The sequence below is a fragment of the Cebidichthys violaceus genome, unplaced genomic scaffold (assembly GCF_023349555.1).
Source record: "Cebidichthys violaceus isolate CVI_PGR_0920_01 unplaced genomic scaffold, fCebVio1.0.p SCAF_242, whole genome shotgun sequence".
In the NCBI taxonomy this organism is placed as follows: domain Eukaryota; kingdom Metazoa; phylum Chordata; class Actinopteri; order Perciformes; family Stichaeidae; genus Cebidichthys; species Cebidichthys violaceus.
In genome coordinates, this window is record NW_027176420.1 from 35,412 (window position 1) to 53,649 (window position 18,238).

Sequence of the window (18,238 nt, forward strand, 5' to 3'; positions counted from 1 at the left end):
ACATGGAAACTCTCTGTCCCCGTACAGGGAAGCAACAGATACAGGTTTGTAACTATTTCATGAGCTGCTTTGAGACTTTGTTGGTACATGGGAATTGCACAGTATGACCACACTATTTCACCACTGTCTACTTTAAAAGGGCTTGCTCAAGGGCATGTGAGGAGAAGGGAGTGTTCTTTCTTGCCAGATTCAAACCAGGAACCTTGAAATCACGAGGTCCACTTCTCCTTTAGGCTACTTTCTGTGTGACTCGGGGCTCTTGAAAAAAAAGTGCTTATGGACTGAAAAAAAAAAAAAAAAAAGTGCTGAGTTTCGGCGCGAGCTCCAGCATTCAGCCAGCCCAGCGGTGACTACACCTAATGAGGCTTGGGCAGACACGGGGCAAGCTGTGCTCATGATGCTCTGTGCACCATGTGACAGCAGACTGATTTCAGACCAGCTGCTGATGATGCTGATTGTAAACAAACAAGGGAACAGTGGCTGTCAGCAGATCTGAGACCTGCTGAGAGACGGATGAGCAGCTGTCTTCTCTTGCCAAAAGGGCCCGGGAATCAAGCGGTTGTGCACACGTGCACACACACACGCACACACACTCACACACTCTCGCACACAGCTGGAGACGTGGAGCAGGAAGGTTGACCTGGGTTGCTCTGACAAGGACCTGTCACCACCTTACACTTCACTCCCACAATCAGCAGGCTTGTCAGCTACTCTCTGTCCCTGACAGCTTGGCACACAATGATGTGTGTGTGTGTGTGTGTGTGTGTGTGTGTGTGTCTGTCTCCTGCATACTCTTCTCACCTACTCTTACTGCACGGGAGTCTTACTACAGAGGCACCTATGTATCTGCACTCATGCCAGCTCCACTCCCTCCTGAGCGTCAAGAGATGTGTGTGCATCCGCACGTTGTGTTGTGTTGTGTTGCGTTGCGTTGCGCTCTCTAGCTCCATGCCTCTCTCTCCCTAGACAGCACTTGAAGTGACTGTCATACACTCTGCCGATGGAAGAGATGGGAGGATGACGGAAAGAGGAGACAATGAGAGAGAAAATGAGGGAGAGGAAGACAGAGAGCGACAGCGGAATGATGGATGGACAAAGAGTCGCGTCGAGGTACAGGCGGAGGAGCTCTCTGCAGACGAGGTGACAGTGCTGGAGAGACTTCCCCCGGACCCGGTCTTGGAGCGCGGCCCGACACCCGGCCGTGGGCGGCGTAGGAGCGATGGTGTCAAGGGCACTCAGCATCAAACCTCCTAAAGGCCGCGCTGCCAAGCACTGTTATAAAAAGGGTTATGACTTCAATATGCAGCCGGATCATATAGTGTAGGAGCATGGGCCGCGGTCCAAATCAATTCATTTAGACAGATGTCTTCGTCGCAATGAAACTGTTGCGGTAGATTCATAGCTTGCCATTTTGCAGTTAGCCGACGCTATTATCCAGAACACCTTTAGGGTTCAAAATGTGACTCAAGGACACAGTAAACATGACGGGTGATAAGTGTTGAGAAAGTTAAACCACTGATGTCTTGGTTACGGGACGCTATTTGCAGTCGTTCCGTCCATTCGGCTGCCAGAGAGCAGCATCGTAAATACATCAAGGCCTGCTTTAAGGACTTGAATTTAAATCATCAGGGTCCGGCTACTTTCACTGCAAAGCTCCTCAGATGCCCGGCTGGTGTGCCTTTGCTTGAGCGGATCCGAGGTTCACTGTGGCTGTCACAATCTCTTTTACACCAAATAGGTGAGAGGATCTCCAATGCATAATTAAACATTAATTAACTACTGGAGTTACTATAACTAATGATAAGAGTAATTGAACATCCAGTGAAACTGGCCATTTGCATACTAAAGCACATTTCTGTTCGCTCTGTCTCTGTCTACATCCTGTCTCTCTCGTCACTTGCCTTCCCCCCCGAGGACAGCATAACTTCCACCACCTCTTCCTCTTTCCAGCTCTGTGTGGGTCCACAGGCCACCACAGGGCATGTATTTTTCATACCTGTCTGACCACTACTTTGGTGGTCTTAAGAGGCATGCGATGAAGAAGTCCATGCTTGACCAGAGGCTCCATTTCCCCCCTCATTGTGCACAATTGGTGCTGGCATTCTCCCGACCTCCCACCAACCAGGACCTCCAGTTTACCACCTTTAGGGGGGTGGGGGTGGGGGGGGGTGGGGGGACTCAAGCCGGGAACCAGCCAGCTAAGGAGATCAACACAGACATGCTTGCAGGTCTCAGCACAAGCATGTCGCTCAGACAACTGGGGGCCTCGCATTCCCCTCACTCACTGTACTTTTCCTCACCCTTCTCTTTTCTGTCTTCTCTTCCTTCCCCCTCACTCACTGTACTTTTCCTCACCCTTTTCTTTTCTATCTTGTCTTCCTTCCCCCTCACTCACTGTACTTTTCCTCACCCTTCTCTTTTCTATCTTCTCTTCCTTCCCCCTCACTCACTGTACTTTTCCTCACCCTTCTCTTTTTCTATCTTCTCTTCCTTCCCCCTCACTCACTGTACTTTTCCTCAGCCTTCTCTTTTTCTATCTTCTCTTCCTTCCCCCTCACCACTGCTCTCCTCCCCATCCCTCTACGCTCCATCGATCATTCGGCTCACAAGTCCGAGCAATGAGCTGTACAGTCAACATTCACAGCAGGACACACGCAGAGGCTGGGGGGGAAAAAAAACTGTTTTGATAAACAGCACAAGACTAACAAGATGTCACACTACCTACAGCACCGCCCGCTGTCTCACACAGGTAGAACAGATGTCACACTGCCTCTATGGACATATGTGTGTGTGACTCGGATCTTCAAAGTCTCCCTTTGCTGCCTTCAGTGACTGTGGTCAAAACGTTGCGGTTGTGGGGTGAAATTATTTCTTCTTCACGGTTAGGGGACCTTGAGCGACATAGTTTAGGTACAACCGCATGGTTGATTCAGGAAACAGTTCCCCCGAGTTTAAGCGACCCGTCCGTCCACCTCGACCTCCTCCCATTACAGACTTAGCTGCTCTGTGATGATGTTCATTCTTCTGTCATAACTACCACTACTTCCAGAGGACTTTTGTCTTTTTTATGTGAAGACGGAGCACTTGCTAAAATGACTGACTCTGTTGTTTTTAATGCTGCAACGCCAGATAATGCCAACTTAATATTCTGCACACTGAGGGGTGAAACAGCTTGCGCATATAAGATAAAAAGAAACAAAAAAACAAAACCTGTGTGATTCTCAAAGCATCCGCAAAGGGTAAAATGCACCCTTAACTGTGCTGCCAAGCCAATAACTTCTCAGCGCTCCTGTGCTGTTTTTATTTAAATGAGGTAATATGAACGGGGCCCCAATGCAAGAACAGTCGAATCCACAAAGATCAGCACTACAAGCCGCACGCAGTTACGGCGGAACGCATTAGCTAAGGTTGGCGGTAACGGCATTGCATTCATGCTGACAGACTTGCATATTAAATACCAAATTACTGTTGCCCTCCGTCACATTTGAATTACCATCCTGAAGCTTTCGACGCAAACCCCTCTGCACCTCTACGCAGGTCAGAACCGGTAGCTCGCTCGTCTGAAATGACTAGTAAAAAAATGCCTCAGCCGTTATTATGCCGACTGTGTTCTTAGCGCAAAGCGTCATTTTTGATTGACCACATGAATGATTGCAATGAGACGCGAGAAAAAGGGCAAATTGCACACAGCTACAAAGCGTAATGGGCATGTTTGCACTGTGATATCATGAGTGCACGGACCTTGACGCGGGGCAGGTAGCCCAATCCATTCTTTGTGAATTTACTCCCGAGTGTGTGTGAAAGAAAAGGGTTAATAACCACACTCAGTTCCGTTGAGGCTATTATTTTTGATAGTGGTAATTGTTACACTTTGCTTGTTATCTGCTTTGGCAATGTAAGCCTAACAACAAATAAAACCGTTTGGGGTGAACCGGTGCATGTACCGCTTTAATGAGCACCTTGTTTGCTCTGCCCGCAGATGTCCACGTCCTTACTCATAATGAAGTATCTGCTGTCTCATTGTCATCTTTTATCACGCTCAGAGGGCCGCAATATTTACCGAGCCACAGTATATTACGCATTCGGTGCGATGCTTCTCTGTAGTCTCGACGCAGCAGGTTTCAAAAAATCTCTGCATCAGACCTGCTCTGGCAATATATTACCAGACCTTGGGAAAATTCATTCAATTCAGTCCCACAATCACTTAATTACAAATGTAGCTCAGTGATGCGCAAGCAATAACCTGTCTGACCTCGCGTCTCAATGACACAAACACTATCTTTGATGGAGTCTAATTATGTACATACGCATATCCCGACGCGCTGAAAATGCGCTTTATGCTAATCTTTCGATCCATCCAGCGTGCCACCTCGTCATTAGGAAACCTAACACGTCAGTTATAATCTAATTAGCTCCTTGATAACCGAGCGACGGAGGCAACAATGGCAGAGAAATAAGATTGCGCGGAGCTGAGAAAGTGCAGTTTCAGCTCGGATGGCCCCGTAGAAACAGATGACAGCTGTAATCAATGCGGACGCCCTGAGAAACCTCGCTATTAACTATCTCATAAACAAATCCTGCGATGGAATACCAATTGAGACTGTTAGCTGAAAGCATTTAACTCCGACTGAAGGCATCGTTTGTCACTCAGGTTATATGAATTGCATGGGATTGCTTCAGGCTTTTACAGACAAATAATATATATATATATATATATATATATATATATATATATATATATATATATATATATGACTTCAGTTTGATGACTTTCTAGATTGATATTGTCAGTTTGGTTATGATATTTAGTTCAGTTTTGTCAGTTTGATATAAAGCAAACTTTTTTTGCTTGCTCCCTTAGATTCACCATTGGCATCCATTGCAATTTGAGTTTTGCAATGCTTGTCAAACTGTGGCACTACCTGAGCTGCTGGAGATATATATATATATATATATATATATGTAAATGCATTGCAACAATGTCTACAAGCTGAAAACAGGGGACCTGCTACGAAACAGTAGTAACATAAACGTTCAAGCGTGCTTAAATGTGTGACTTGGGCTGCAACTAATGATTGTTTAATTATTGATTAATTGTAAGACAACAACGGTGAAAAACTCCCATCAGAATTTCCCGGAGCTCATCTTTAAATAAAAAACCCCCAACATGTTCACAGTAATATCATTAAAGACCAAGGAAACCAGAAACATCTCAAAACAATTGATGGATAATTATAATAATTCCCAATTATTTTTAGCAGCAGCACCAGGATGAGAAGGTGGTTGGAGCTTTTCAGACACGTTTGCCGGCTACAGTACACTACATAGAGCAGGAACTGTTTGTTTTACAGCTGTAGCTTCTCGAGGAGTAGTTTCCCATGAGGGCTTTTCTCAATGTGAAAAGGTGTCAACACGTCTTTATAGTGCAAGCAGTGAGGCAGAGTTTGTTCTGATGTGAAGGCCATGAACATTGTTTTTCTTTCAATCATTTTTCATTAGAGAAAGAGGACTTCCAGTTCAAAAGACGTGCGTCTGACAGACCGACATCCCTGGGTGGCTGTCATTAATCTAGAGGCCATGTTGTCATGTGACTTGAAGAAGATGATTAGTGCCCTTGTTTTAAATATATATAGTCTGTACGAGTGTGTTTGCATCTGTTGGTGCTCTGTCACTGCTATCTTAGACACAGCGTTGTCACTTGAGGGTGCGAGCACCATTGGATTTTCACACTTTTGTGCACAAAGTCATCAATCTGAAGATGAATATGCATGTGGTTATGCAAGGATGAGCTACAGCCAGATTTTGGCAATCAAATCTATGACTCACGCTCAAGTCATCTCGTCTAGTCACATAGGATTTATGAGCTTCTTAATAATGACATATGAAAGACATTCAACGATTGGCAAAGCATTGTTTTCAACAACCTTACCTAATGAATGAATGGGCACAGCACTACTGTACAAACCAACAGTCTCAGTGCAGTGTAATTAGCCATTAGCGCTAGCCCTGACCTTATGGCACTGCTGTTCTGAATGAGTGGAAGCTCGCTGCATGATTTTGATTTTAATAATCAAATGCCTCTTTCCATTGGAGTGGCAAAAGGTTAACATGGCCCTCCGGATGGTTTGTGATGCTTTGCTCTCCTTCAATGAAGACATATTCTCCGGTTCTGATTAAACCGATGCTATTGCAGCATCATTGCTATTGCAGCATCAGTTTTAGGGGCATTAACCTCTTTTAAGGGCCGCCATTGCTCTTTAGAACGAACGGACGTCGCTCTGTGTCGTCACACAAACACCCAAAAGCGACGCTTGTAGTATGTGAAGCTTGACAAGATGGATTTTTGTGTGATGTGTGATCGTGTGACATCGTGAGAATCCGGCTGATGTGCGAGGTAAGCAAATGGTAGCCTTAGCTCATATTATTATCAGTCATAAGATGCAATATTGGGCAACTTAGTTCACCAACTTAGTAAGGAAACAGTTCCTTCTTTAGCTGCCGCTTATAATATGAAAGCCCACTTTTCCTTTCCCTGGCCTAAATGTACTAAGTTACTGCATTACTTCTGAATGTTACGTATTCATCTACAGGTTTTTGCCTCGTCATTGTAAAAATAGAGTACCATGCTTTAAAGTAATCACAGTAAAGGTCATTTCCAGTGAAATCCGTGCGGACACTTGATCTTGATCCCCGCTCTGTCGAAGACTCAAGTCTTGATTTGGAATAGCATTTTGTGACTCATGGACATCTGCGGTCCCAGCAATATGTTAAGACCCACGCTAGTTGAGCGATGCAGCGTTACCGCTCAGGCAGGCGAAGGCGTGAAGCGGTGAGACCACAGGTTGCCAGACATCATTATCTCTCTCAGCAGTCCCCCCACAGGCTCTCAAACTGGGCTGGGCTTATGGATTCTGGAAGGTGAAAGACACCCGCACAAGCAACAACTAAAAAACAACAACAGTTGCAGTGTTTGCAAATGGTGTAGGGACCCCCGTCTCTGGAGCCACTCTGTAGACTTTCAAAATCCAATCCTGCCAGGAGCTGACAGGATTTTCCTTCTGTCACACTGTTCCACCATTCACACTGGTTCAGTAAAGAACAAAGACTTGTCGAAGGTGGTCTGCCCACGATTTAAACAAAAACACTGAAAAAGAATCAAATGAAAAGAAAAGCTATATTATAGAAGACATTGTAGAGACCTTGCAGAGGGAATAGTTAGTAAGGCCTGCTCTATTGCAGCTTGAGACATCTACTATTAGATATTGCTTTTTCCTTCACCCTAAATCCACGTCTTCCTCCATATTCTTGGAACAAAAGCTGTTAAAACCTGCAAAGGGGCTTTTCCTCCAGTGAGCCCATCTGAACCTGGAGGGTTCAACTTCAGTTTCACAGGAAGAAAATGAAGTGGAGCTTTTAGTTTTCAACACAGTCACCGTGAAGCAGCCGGTCGGATCCATATGGCTCGCAGGATTAAGTTGAACAGATCACTCTCCTTTAATGCAAACAGACAAAAGAAGCAAGCAGACCTATCCAATATGTTCAGCTTCCAGGTGCAGGAGACATATTTGATGGAACGCGTCTGAAAAACGGATGCAGTAATTGATAAAGACGTACAAATAGAATGGTTTTCAATCTCCAAAAAGCTGTTATCAAACTGAGATGTTGTCAGCTCGAGCATCTCCATCCATCATTCTACAAGCTTATCGGCAGTGGGGGACATTATATACTTTCTCTAAAATTGGATAAGACGCCAAAGCAGCAGTATCTCCACTAACCTGAATGCACGTATATAGAGATGTACTGCCTGTACACACTTTGATAGCATGCACAAACAGCAACATGGCTATCCTACATGAGGACTTATTACATAAGAGACTCAACCCATGGAGAGATAAACCCACCCTCGCTGTAAACGTATCTGTCAATATCAGTATTTTTGACAGCATTCACAATTTAGCGGATGTGGGCAGGTTCTGCCTCTGTGTTTTCTCTTGCCATTTATACTCCTCATATCTCTGAGTTTAAAGTGCTCCCAACAAAAATAAATATTTCTGTACATATTGATAAAACCTGCTTGCACAAATAAAAAAAAAAAAGGAGGTTGTGCGTGCAGGGAAGGAGGTCAAGATGAAGTGCCGTTTGAAGTGTAGCGAAACAAATTTGAGGAAGCTATTGAGAAAAATGTGAAAAAGATCTCTTTTCAGATGCCCCCTCACTGTCAAGTCGCACACAATATCAGACCAAGAGGTGAAACGGATAACATATGTGAACGTCAGTCAATCCGGCTTCGGCCCACAGGTGAGGCGCAGCCTGATGAAACGTTATCGAAATCACAGAAATACACGTGTTGCTTTGGCTGCTGGCACTTTCCTGTTTTCACAGGAATACCTTGATATTCAAGAAAACGTTGGAATCTGATGATTTAGATCCAAGATCTACTAGTTTTCCTCAATGGACATTGGATAGCCTTCAACCACTGCAAAGAGTCCCGCTGATTGTGCCAGTGTGACAAAGACACGGTGCGACATTTGGGGTAAATTGTAACAAATATTACTGCAATTAATTATGATCGTATTAAGTCCCTAGAAAAGGCGATGGGCTTCGCAGCAAAAAAAAAATAGCAGCCATGAGGTGGAATTACAATACCCGGGTCCATCACATGGTGCCATGGTGCCAAAAAAATACTTTCTGATAAATCAGCTTCCCAGTTTGGAAGACGTTAATAGACCTTTAAGTCATTAAAGTTGTGAAATGCAATAATAGCCAAATTTAGAGATATTTTAACCAGTGAACATGGCTGGACCGAGGGCAGGGAGGCGGGGTCAAAGGTAACGCTAGCATGCTTGCTCTACGGGCCCCATGGATGAGGAAGATGGCCGGAAGATTTGTACCTGACTCGGAAGTAAAACTTGTTTTGCTTCATGCGCTACTGAGCACCAACAAACTAAATAAATTTAGATTGAGTTAAAAAAGACGACAGCAAACTTGTAGTTAGATGATGAAGACATCTGGCACCTACTGGCCAGGAATCTAGACTGACACAAATGGTAATGAGCACTGATGAAATGATTCTTACCTGAGGGGTTGAGCAGCCGCCAGGTGATTGCAGGGTCCGGCCTGCCACTGGCCAAACAACTGAGCGTCACGTTGCTGCCCTCGTTCACCGTGATGTCTTCTGACACCTTGTAGATGTTGGCTGGAACTGGAGACACAAGAGAAAAGACGTCGAGGTTGACATAAGAGTGTGAAGAGCAAAGTGTTTTTATCTCACTCAGACCAGGATCCGGAGCTGACTTGGATGACTCAACAACTGATATTTGCTATTTTATTCGCATAAATTGAACAGCAATAGAGTTAGAATCATCTTTCTGTTCAACACAGTTCAACTCAACAAAATGACTGAGACTCTGGCATTAAAAACAAACCAAAAAAAAAAAATATAAAGCCTGCTAGTCTACCATGCCAGCTGCTTTGCTCCCAAAACCTCCATTACCATCTCTTCACAGCAACTGTTGGATATGAACAGAGCTTAAATAGGAACACACGCTGACCTCGCTTCTCTCAGTGAAAGGAAGAGTTTAGAAAAGCTTTGGAGAACCTTTTTTTTCATACTGCTATAGCCCTCAGAGGTACTTACGGAAAACTTTTTCAACCCAGGATCCAAATAAGCAATTTAATCTTTAGCCCTGGGACCTGAGCTCATGAAAACAGATTGCTTCCCCTGTCGCACGGGGAACCCCGAGACACTCTGATTCTGAGTTCAGACACACACCTTCAGAAAAGTAGGCTTTCATATTAAATCAAAATTCAGAGGTAAAATGAAGAATCTTTTCATGTGTGTGTATGTGACACAGATGTTCAAAGTAACACGGAGCTATTTCGTCTCGTCCCAGCGTTAAATGATCGCCATCTACTGCCACTGCTCTCACTCCCACACAAACAAAATGAAACCTAGAGAGAGGGAGAGAAAGAGAGAGAGAGAGAGAGAGAGAGAGAGAGAGAGAGAGAGAAACCCTAACTCTGGTAAGAACAACTCGGGCGAATTAAGAAGGTACAGTCTGTTTTAAAGCGAGTCAGCAGCAGAGATGCAATCAATCATGAAGGATGCAGGAGGCATACATCACTGTTTGCACAAACTGTGAGGTGAAGTGGTTGGGATAAGATTCCAGATATGAGGCTAGAAATACAAATAATGATCAATGACTCTGGAATATGATGAATGCCGGAGAGCACGCATGACGCGGGCAAATGAGGAAGAATAACTTTACAGTAACTTTCTTTTCTCTAAACTTGTGATAAGCGGACTTATTATTCTAATTTCTGATATGCATGCATGAATGTGTGTGTGTGTGTGTGTGTGTGTGTGTGTGTGTGTGTGTGTGTGTGTACAACTTCACAGATTCCATTGCACAGCTGGATTACGGTTCTGTGCAACGATATCGTACTTCATGGAACTGACCATTTAGTAAATAGAGAGAATATTGGACTTTGGCACTGATTCTTTGAGCAAACTCCAAGAATCCAAGCTGTTCCCCATAATAAACATACATGAACATGAAGTTCTTGTTAAATCAACAACGCCACAGATATAGCAAACGAGTGGGAGGCTGGGGCGGTGATGGGAAGTCTGGCACCGAACAGCGTTGTTTTTTTTATCTGACTAATAGTGAGAAGTGTCACTTGTTGTCGTAATGGCTTTAGCACCTGCATGCATTTGATTGGACGTCAACCAAAGCCACGCATCCGACGAATGAGGCAGTGAAAGTCCAGCGTATATCTTGAATGCAGCCATTTTTCACCTTGAAAACAATATGTCTTTATTTTATAATAACTATGGTTATCCTGGAAAAAAACAAAATACGCAAAAAAGGTGCAAAGAGTTGATTTTGTTGCTTGATCCTGTGAAAGGTTTTCTTGATGAAAAGTCTTCCACTTTGGATCTCTAGTTCTTAACCTTATTTCAAAGGCAACTCCTGTTCAGCCAACGCAGCTCTGACCTATGACCCCCCGCTGTGTATCGAGCACATTCACACTATATCAGCTTGTGATTCGCAGTCAATTTACAAAAATCATCTGCAGAAATCCTTGTGCGTCAGCTTTACAACAAGTGGACATTTTTTTTTGCATTTTTTTTCTGTCCCTGCCATTGTCCGCTTTTCAAACCACATGAAGTGTCGCAAACGAGTCTTCAACTTCTGTAATATTCTCTTCACATTTACCCACACGGAATTCTTCACCGTTCCTGAAGTCAAGGAGGAAAGAAAATGTGATGTCAAAATGTCAATAAACACATAAAACACGTCTATTCATGTGAGACGCTGGTCTGACACATTAGAGGGGAAGAGCTGCACCATTTTGATTTAATGTTTAGAGCTTCTCTTTATGAGACACTGTTATTAATACACTACTTAGAGGACATTTGTGATTCATGCGGGCTTTTCGCCACTAAAAATAAATATTAAATTTGGGTTTCATGTTTGCACACCTGATTGGGATGTAATAGATAATTTAGAGGCCTTTCTTAAAAATTAAAACACATCAAACAAGTCCTCTCCAGCACGCCATGCTTTATTCAGCGATTGTTTTTGGCTCTGTTGCCTTCATCACTGCGGTGCCCGAGGCTTTTCCAACGTCATTCGGTTGAAGTGTGAATTTAGGAGGTGGAAATATGTGCCAAAAATGCCATTTTTTTTTGTTGTTGTTGTTGTGTGTATCAGAGTGTGTGGCTTTGACCTGCACACGCGTGGTAGTGCATTAAAGCTTAATTGGCGTGACATAAAAACAACAGTCTACACTCTCTGCACATCAGACTCACCATGATTTATCCATCCAAATCCATTTACGCAGGGTTGGGAAGTAAAGCGTTAAAGCTCGTGGGGTCACCTGCTTAAAAGTGTCAACAGCAGCCCAATCAGTCACAAAGAGGCTGGTGTGGAGAGTAACAGACTCGGCCGGCTCTCAACAACCGTTGTCAATTTGTCCATAAACAGGGCACTTAAAGCCCAACCGCTCCAATAAAGTTACTCAGTGGACCCACAATAAAGAGTTCTCTCCTCTTACTCCTGTCGGTGGGTATTATCGGTGCCAGCAGGGCTTCTTCTTGCCGTGAAGCATGTTTACAGTTTTTGCACCTCTAATGTTGGTGCCTATATGAAGCCGCTTCAAAGACTTATCTCGACTCGCTCCAATAAAAAACAACAACATTGAGGGTTATCGCTTTGCCTCGGCGACTGTGAAACTAAGCGAAATATAGAATATTTATACCGAAAGCATTTAGGAGTCCCTGAGTTGTAAACATATTTGTGAGCGCAGCATTATGTGGGAATTTATATGCCATCTAAATCTGATGGAAGTTGCGGCGCTGAGTTGAAATAAAGCTGCCCCCCCTTTCCCTCCATATCGACCATGTTTTCTGAGAAACAATATTTCAGTGTTTGTCTCTTTCTGATTGTTTCTCCAGCAAGGTTATTATTGAAGCTTTGTCTCTGTACAGCATCACTAACAGCCTCCCTCCCGTTAACATCTCTCTCTATCTCACACACACACACACACACACACACACACACACACACACACACACACACACACACACACAGCATCCCCAAGTAAACCATCTCTCTAATACCAACTGACAAGACTTTCACAATCGTGCCAAACAGCACTTTAAATCAAGTCATACAGAGGTATTGCTGTAGTCAAATGACCGAGCCAAAATGAAGATGGGGGTCGCGGGTGGGGGGGGGGACTCCATTGACGTGACAAAGGATCCAATTGGCTTTTCTTTTTCTTTTTTACACCTCAAAAACAAGCGAAGCTGGGAAGGGTGGGGAAGTCGATTGGCTGAGTAGGAATGCGTGACCGGAGAATTAATCCTCGCAGAGCGTAGATAAAAACCGGTTTCGGGTAAAAAAAAAAAAAAAAAAAAACACACACACACAACTGCTCATACTCTGATAACCCTGCCACCTCTATAAATGGGAGGGAAGGGGAGACGGTGGAGAGGAGCTGAAGGAGGGGGGAGGAGAAGATGAAAGGAAGACTAAAGTGAAGGAGAGAAGTGCGATATATCTTCTCGGGCCATATAGCGCCTGGTGTCCAGCTGACAGCAATGACGGGGGAGGAGGGAGAAGAAAAGAGTGATCTTAGTCATAGGTCAAACTTCAAGGAACAATGTTGGAAAGGGCATCTATTTGAAAAGCACTTTACCTCTGCAACAATGGATGAATCCCATGGGGACACGCTGCACTTTCTACTAATGTTCTTCCCATGGCTGGGTTTTAGTGAATTATGGTATGGACACGAGCGTGGGCCGAAAAACACCCACATTTAAGATCACACTTTTATATGTACTCTCAGACCTCTACACCTGGGAGGAGTTATTCTGTTTTGATTTAATTTCTCTCCCCAAAGTAGAACTACTCTCCACTCACAGGCAAACACAACCAGCCTCAGTATACAGGAGCGTCTCTTCTCTATTCAGGTTTGACAGATTTCATGTCCTCTCTGGCTAACAATCTCCTATTTGTTTGTTTGTGTATGCAATTTCTCAAAAATAATAAATCTCTGATGGAAAAACGTTATAAATACGCTGACCTTGCGTTCAACTCTAATTTGAAACTTCAAAGAAATAAAGAAAGAGGGAGCGAAAGACAGATATAGTGAGAAGGAGCAGAGAGAGCAAGTGTAATTAGGGAGGACTGTGTTTGTGTTCGCAGATTTGTGCATTAACTGTGCGCCCGCATAGAGAAGAGGGGGGGGGGGGGAGAGAGAGAGACAGAGAGAGAGAGAGAGGGAGAGGGAGAGAGAGAGAGAGGGAGAGGGAGAGAGAGGGAGAGAGAGACAGAGAGCGAGAGAGAGAGAGAGAGAGAGGGGGGGAGAGAGAGAGAAAGAGAGAGGGGGGAGAGAGAGAGAAAGAGAGAGAGAGAGAGAGAGAGAGAGAGAGAGAGAGGGGGAGAGAGAGAAAGAGAGAGAGACAGGGAGAGAGATGAAGAGAGAGAGAGAGAGAGATGAAGAGAGAGAGAGAGAGAGAGAGAGAGAGAGAGACGAGGCACTTCCTTAGTCCATGTGACAAGTGATTCACCGCGGGGAGAAATGGAAGGAGTCGTTGAATGATTAATCACTCACTCCTTCCATTACCGGTTATATTCAAACGCTCCTATTATTGTAACTGTTGCCAATAGGCTATATTTGAATCTAGACAACATTGTGAATAGGTCTTCAAATGTTTCTATTGCATGGAACCTCCTAAATGAACGGGTTTGCGCGGGGCTGCAATTAAGGGCTACACATGTCAAGACTATTACCGATGAAGGCACTCCACGTGTGTTTTAAGCGGTTATTAACCATTCAGCCAATTCAGCCATTCCACTTCTGAAGTGGAGGATGTGTCCTGTAACCTTCAGGTCGCTGTACAGATCCTTTAATTTGAGGTGAGAGGCTTAAAATCAGCCGTGGATGACTGACAATGGCTGAATTCATTCTTTTAGCAAAGAGTAGTGTCCTTGATGTTGTTTGTGTGTGTTTTTTCAAAGTATATGACCTTATACTACCAGTGAGCGTTAATACCAGCGCAGGAAGTAGTGCCCTATGTAATGATGCAGAAAGCAAGGGTCTACAGGTTGAGGCGGTGAACGGGTGTGCAGCGCATGCCGTTTAAACGCAGACCAGAGTTTTCAAAATATCACAGCCTTATAATTAACATTTTAAGGTGACCGCACTATCTCCCTAACCAAGCGCTGTAGTTGCCTGAGCCTTAAGTCGACGGTCTCTAACCGGTAACAACACGGTCGCTGCCGTGCACGGATATTGCAGAAAGCAAACGTTTCACTGACAAAATGTAGTCCGGGTTCTGCAGAATCATCCAAAACGGAGGTTCCTGTCTGGAGGAATGTAATCACCCAGCATGAACAAGACAGTTTGGTATAAATTCCTGCATGCATATGCATGGCTGTCTGCCACGAACAATGGTACATCCTGTCTGCTTTCACATCTGCTCCTGCACAAACATGCTCATTTACAAGAAAATAAATGCCCCGATTTTACCATATGGTGAACGCTACGCTCATATGCTCAATAGCAGCCGAAATGCGGGACTTGAGTTGCTGTTTGAAAAAGGAGCAATTAGGAAAAAGACAACTTTGAAGGACAAAGAGGTTGAGATTCTGTTAAACGTGATTAGTTTCATTTTGGCACCTTCACAACTGTGTAATGTAACACCAGGCAGAGCACAGGGAGGGTAATTAATGCGCGTGAACACGGTGTACTAATATTGATATATATGTCAATGAAAATGCCATAAAACCTAGTAAAACAAAGACTGAAGAAACACCTGCGAAAATGACGGCAATAATGAAATATTGCTGGGCACATTTACGCCAAGCAGACGGATAAAGAGCACTTTAAGAGCAGAAAATAACTAAACCAGAGCTCTTCATCTCTGCTCAGGAGAACACATTTCCCCCCCCCCCACTCTCTCTCTCCTTCCCACTGGGCTCTTCTCCCCCGTCTGTTCTCCGTTTCTTATAATTGCGGGTCGTGTTCTCTGATGTATCGACAATACGCCAATGTATCCGCTCGGTCCATCTCGGGTGCATGCATACTGGGCATGAAATTAGCTTTTTGAACGGGAGCAGGGAAGGCAGCAGGCAATACGGGACGCAACCTCTCCCACCCGGACTCTTTGTATTCAAGGTAACCTGTTCATTGCAATGCAGGGATTACTGCGCCAAACTCTGTCCCACTCTTTAGGAACACAAAGAGGACGCAACAAACAGCTCAACTTGGACTGGAATTCATTCTCTTACCTCACCCCATCAAAGGTTAAAACAACAATATATGTACATGTGACTTCATGGACTTAAAGGGAGTATATCTATTAGAAGCAAAGCAAAGGAATAGCTTGTTTATGTAAAACACATTCAATTATTGTACAGCAATAAATCATCTATACTGTTCTGTGTATACTAATTTACATGTTTTGTAGTTGGGTTTTTTTGCCCCTTCGGCTCATTTTGCTCCCGCCTACATTCACCCCCCCCCCCCCCCCCCCGCTGGCTCTCAATGTGACATTCGGAGAAGCGATGCAGCGGTGAGTGTAGAGGAGGCGGTGCGATTATGCTGAGCAAATTTAAAACCATCACAAGATAATCAGGAGAAAAAGCACTCGCAGCTCCTTGGAAGCTTTGCTGCCAATTTACTTGAACAAGGTCGGCCCTCGAAAAAAAACTCCCCAAAAAATAACAATGTGAACCAGCCTGTTGGCCACCAGGCTGGGCTGCGCTCCAATGCTGGTGTGACTTTGTGTTCCTGACTTTGTGCATCGCCACTTTGGCACCTTGACTTTACAGAAACTATGAGAGCGACAATCAGGGAATCTTCACCAGACTACTATCAATCTCCCTCTCTGGATTTGTCCATTTAAAGTTAGAGGAGGAGGAGAAAGCACACACACACACACACACACACACACACACACACACACACACACACACACACTTACATGCAAGTCTTTGATAAATCTAAACCCTTACACATTTCATGATTTACTGAAAGACTTTTGAAAGAGGAAAAAAAGAGGAGCTACGAAAACGAGCAAAATGTAATCGCTGCGCTACATCTGCGACGTGATCGCGCTGAGAAAGAATATCTCTTTAGATTAACACTAAGCCTTTTGGCTGGGCTTGTCAGTTGCAGTCTTATGAAGGAATCGTACACTCACACACCTGCATGCATAAGCAAGTGCGGCCGGGAAAAAAAAACACATTTTGAGACGGTACGTCGTCATACTGCGTGACTCATTGTTAATATGCACCATTAACCCTTTAAATGATTCACGCTGACGTTGTTACTTGACGTAATGACAAACACACACACACACACACACACTTGTGCACACGTTTTGCCGGTCATGTCAGGTCACTAAAAAGAGGGAGCATCTTTCTCATTTGATGTGAGACCTCGAGGTGTGTTTCCTGCAGCGACACACACACACACACACACACACACACACACACACACACACACACACACCCCTACACTAATTCCTTTCTGTCTGGCACTGCAGAATATAAAGGAAAGAGAATGCATAGGTGTGAGGAGTGGGCTGACGCTGCTGTTCCTGCTAGTGGAAAAGAAGCTCGAGTGGCCTGGCAATGCCAGTGGGCCTCCCTCCCCCCCCCCCCCACCACGCTCTCTTAGCTGTTTCGAAAAACAGGAGAGAAGGCAGATGAGAGAGAGGTGATGACAGAGAAGAAGACGCCACCTCCTCCCTATCCCAATCGTAGCCGTCAGCAGCGGCAGCGCTTTAAAAAAACCCGAGACGCCTCCGAAACTTTCAAAGGAAGCGCCGACTGTGAGACAGATGCGATGGCCTGCTGGAGGCGCAGGTGGAAGCGAGGGGGGGGGGGGGGGGGGAGCCTTTTCTGTGTGTTTCCGAAGGAGGATTTTCTGCGTTTGAGAGCCGTTGCCGACGCGCAGACCTCGCTCTACCAAGGTGATTAATTAAGGAGATGGGGGTTTTTTTCAGTCCGTCTTTAGAGGTGTTCCTCCAATGAGGGTCCCACAAGGGCAGCAACTTGTAAATAACACGAGCATTTAATTGGTGTTTGCAGCGAAAGAGGGAAAACAACAGAGTTAAAGTATATGCCTGCAGATTGTTTTTTTTTTTTGCTAACAAGCTCAACACGGGCAGCCAGGGAGGGTCAAATAGGAGAAAATGAAACCAACTAATGGCAGCTCTTATGAGAACTGTGAGTTTCCTTATAAACTGTAATTCTTATCTTGGCCTAACGGAGGTACCTCCGTAAATCCCTTGCATCCTGGTGAGCAATAGCTTTGTACTTTAAAGCTTGGCACGCACAAAGTGTTGAAGGCTTGCCAAAAAAAGGCAAAAGCAGATTTTGCATCCAAGCCCATCAGATGATTTAGAGGCTTACGATATCATACCCGCTCATGTTAATGAGAAAAACAAAGATGGCCAGACGAGCTAAATCCAAGGTTATAGAACCTTGGCTGCAATGGTTTCCGAGGTACCATTTCTCCAACTGTTTAATAACGCTTCCTGCCCTTTGCGGCTCCACTTTCAAATACCATCCCTCTTTATGTCACTTTGTCCCGACAAGGGTTATTAAAGATCACAAGCCCTCCCACTACAACCCGGGCAGCTCAGCTTTAGATGCCTCTTACACCCCACTGCCTCCCATTTTACTCCCATCGTGAAAACCGTCTCTCTTATTCCAAA

The 18,238-nt window shown here is 44.6% G+C and overlaps 1 protein-coding gene across 1 annotated transcript in view; it reads right to left on the bottom strand.

Annotated features, from left to right (window-relative positions):
• Positions 1-18,238, bottom strand: part of lsamp (limbic system associated membrane protein) — a 59,396-nt gene that overhangs the window by 23,679 nt on the left and 17,479 nt on the right. The window contains exon 4 of the mRNA XM_068719925.1: positions 9,077-9,202. Coding sequence (XP_068576026.1) covers positions 9,077-9,202 — 126 coding nt within the window. The remainder of the gene's footprint in view (positions 1-9,076; positions 9,203-18,238) is intronic.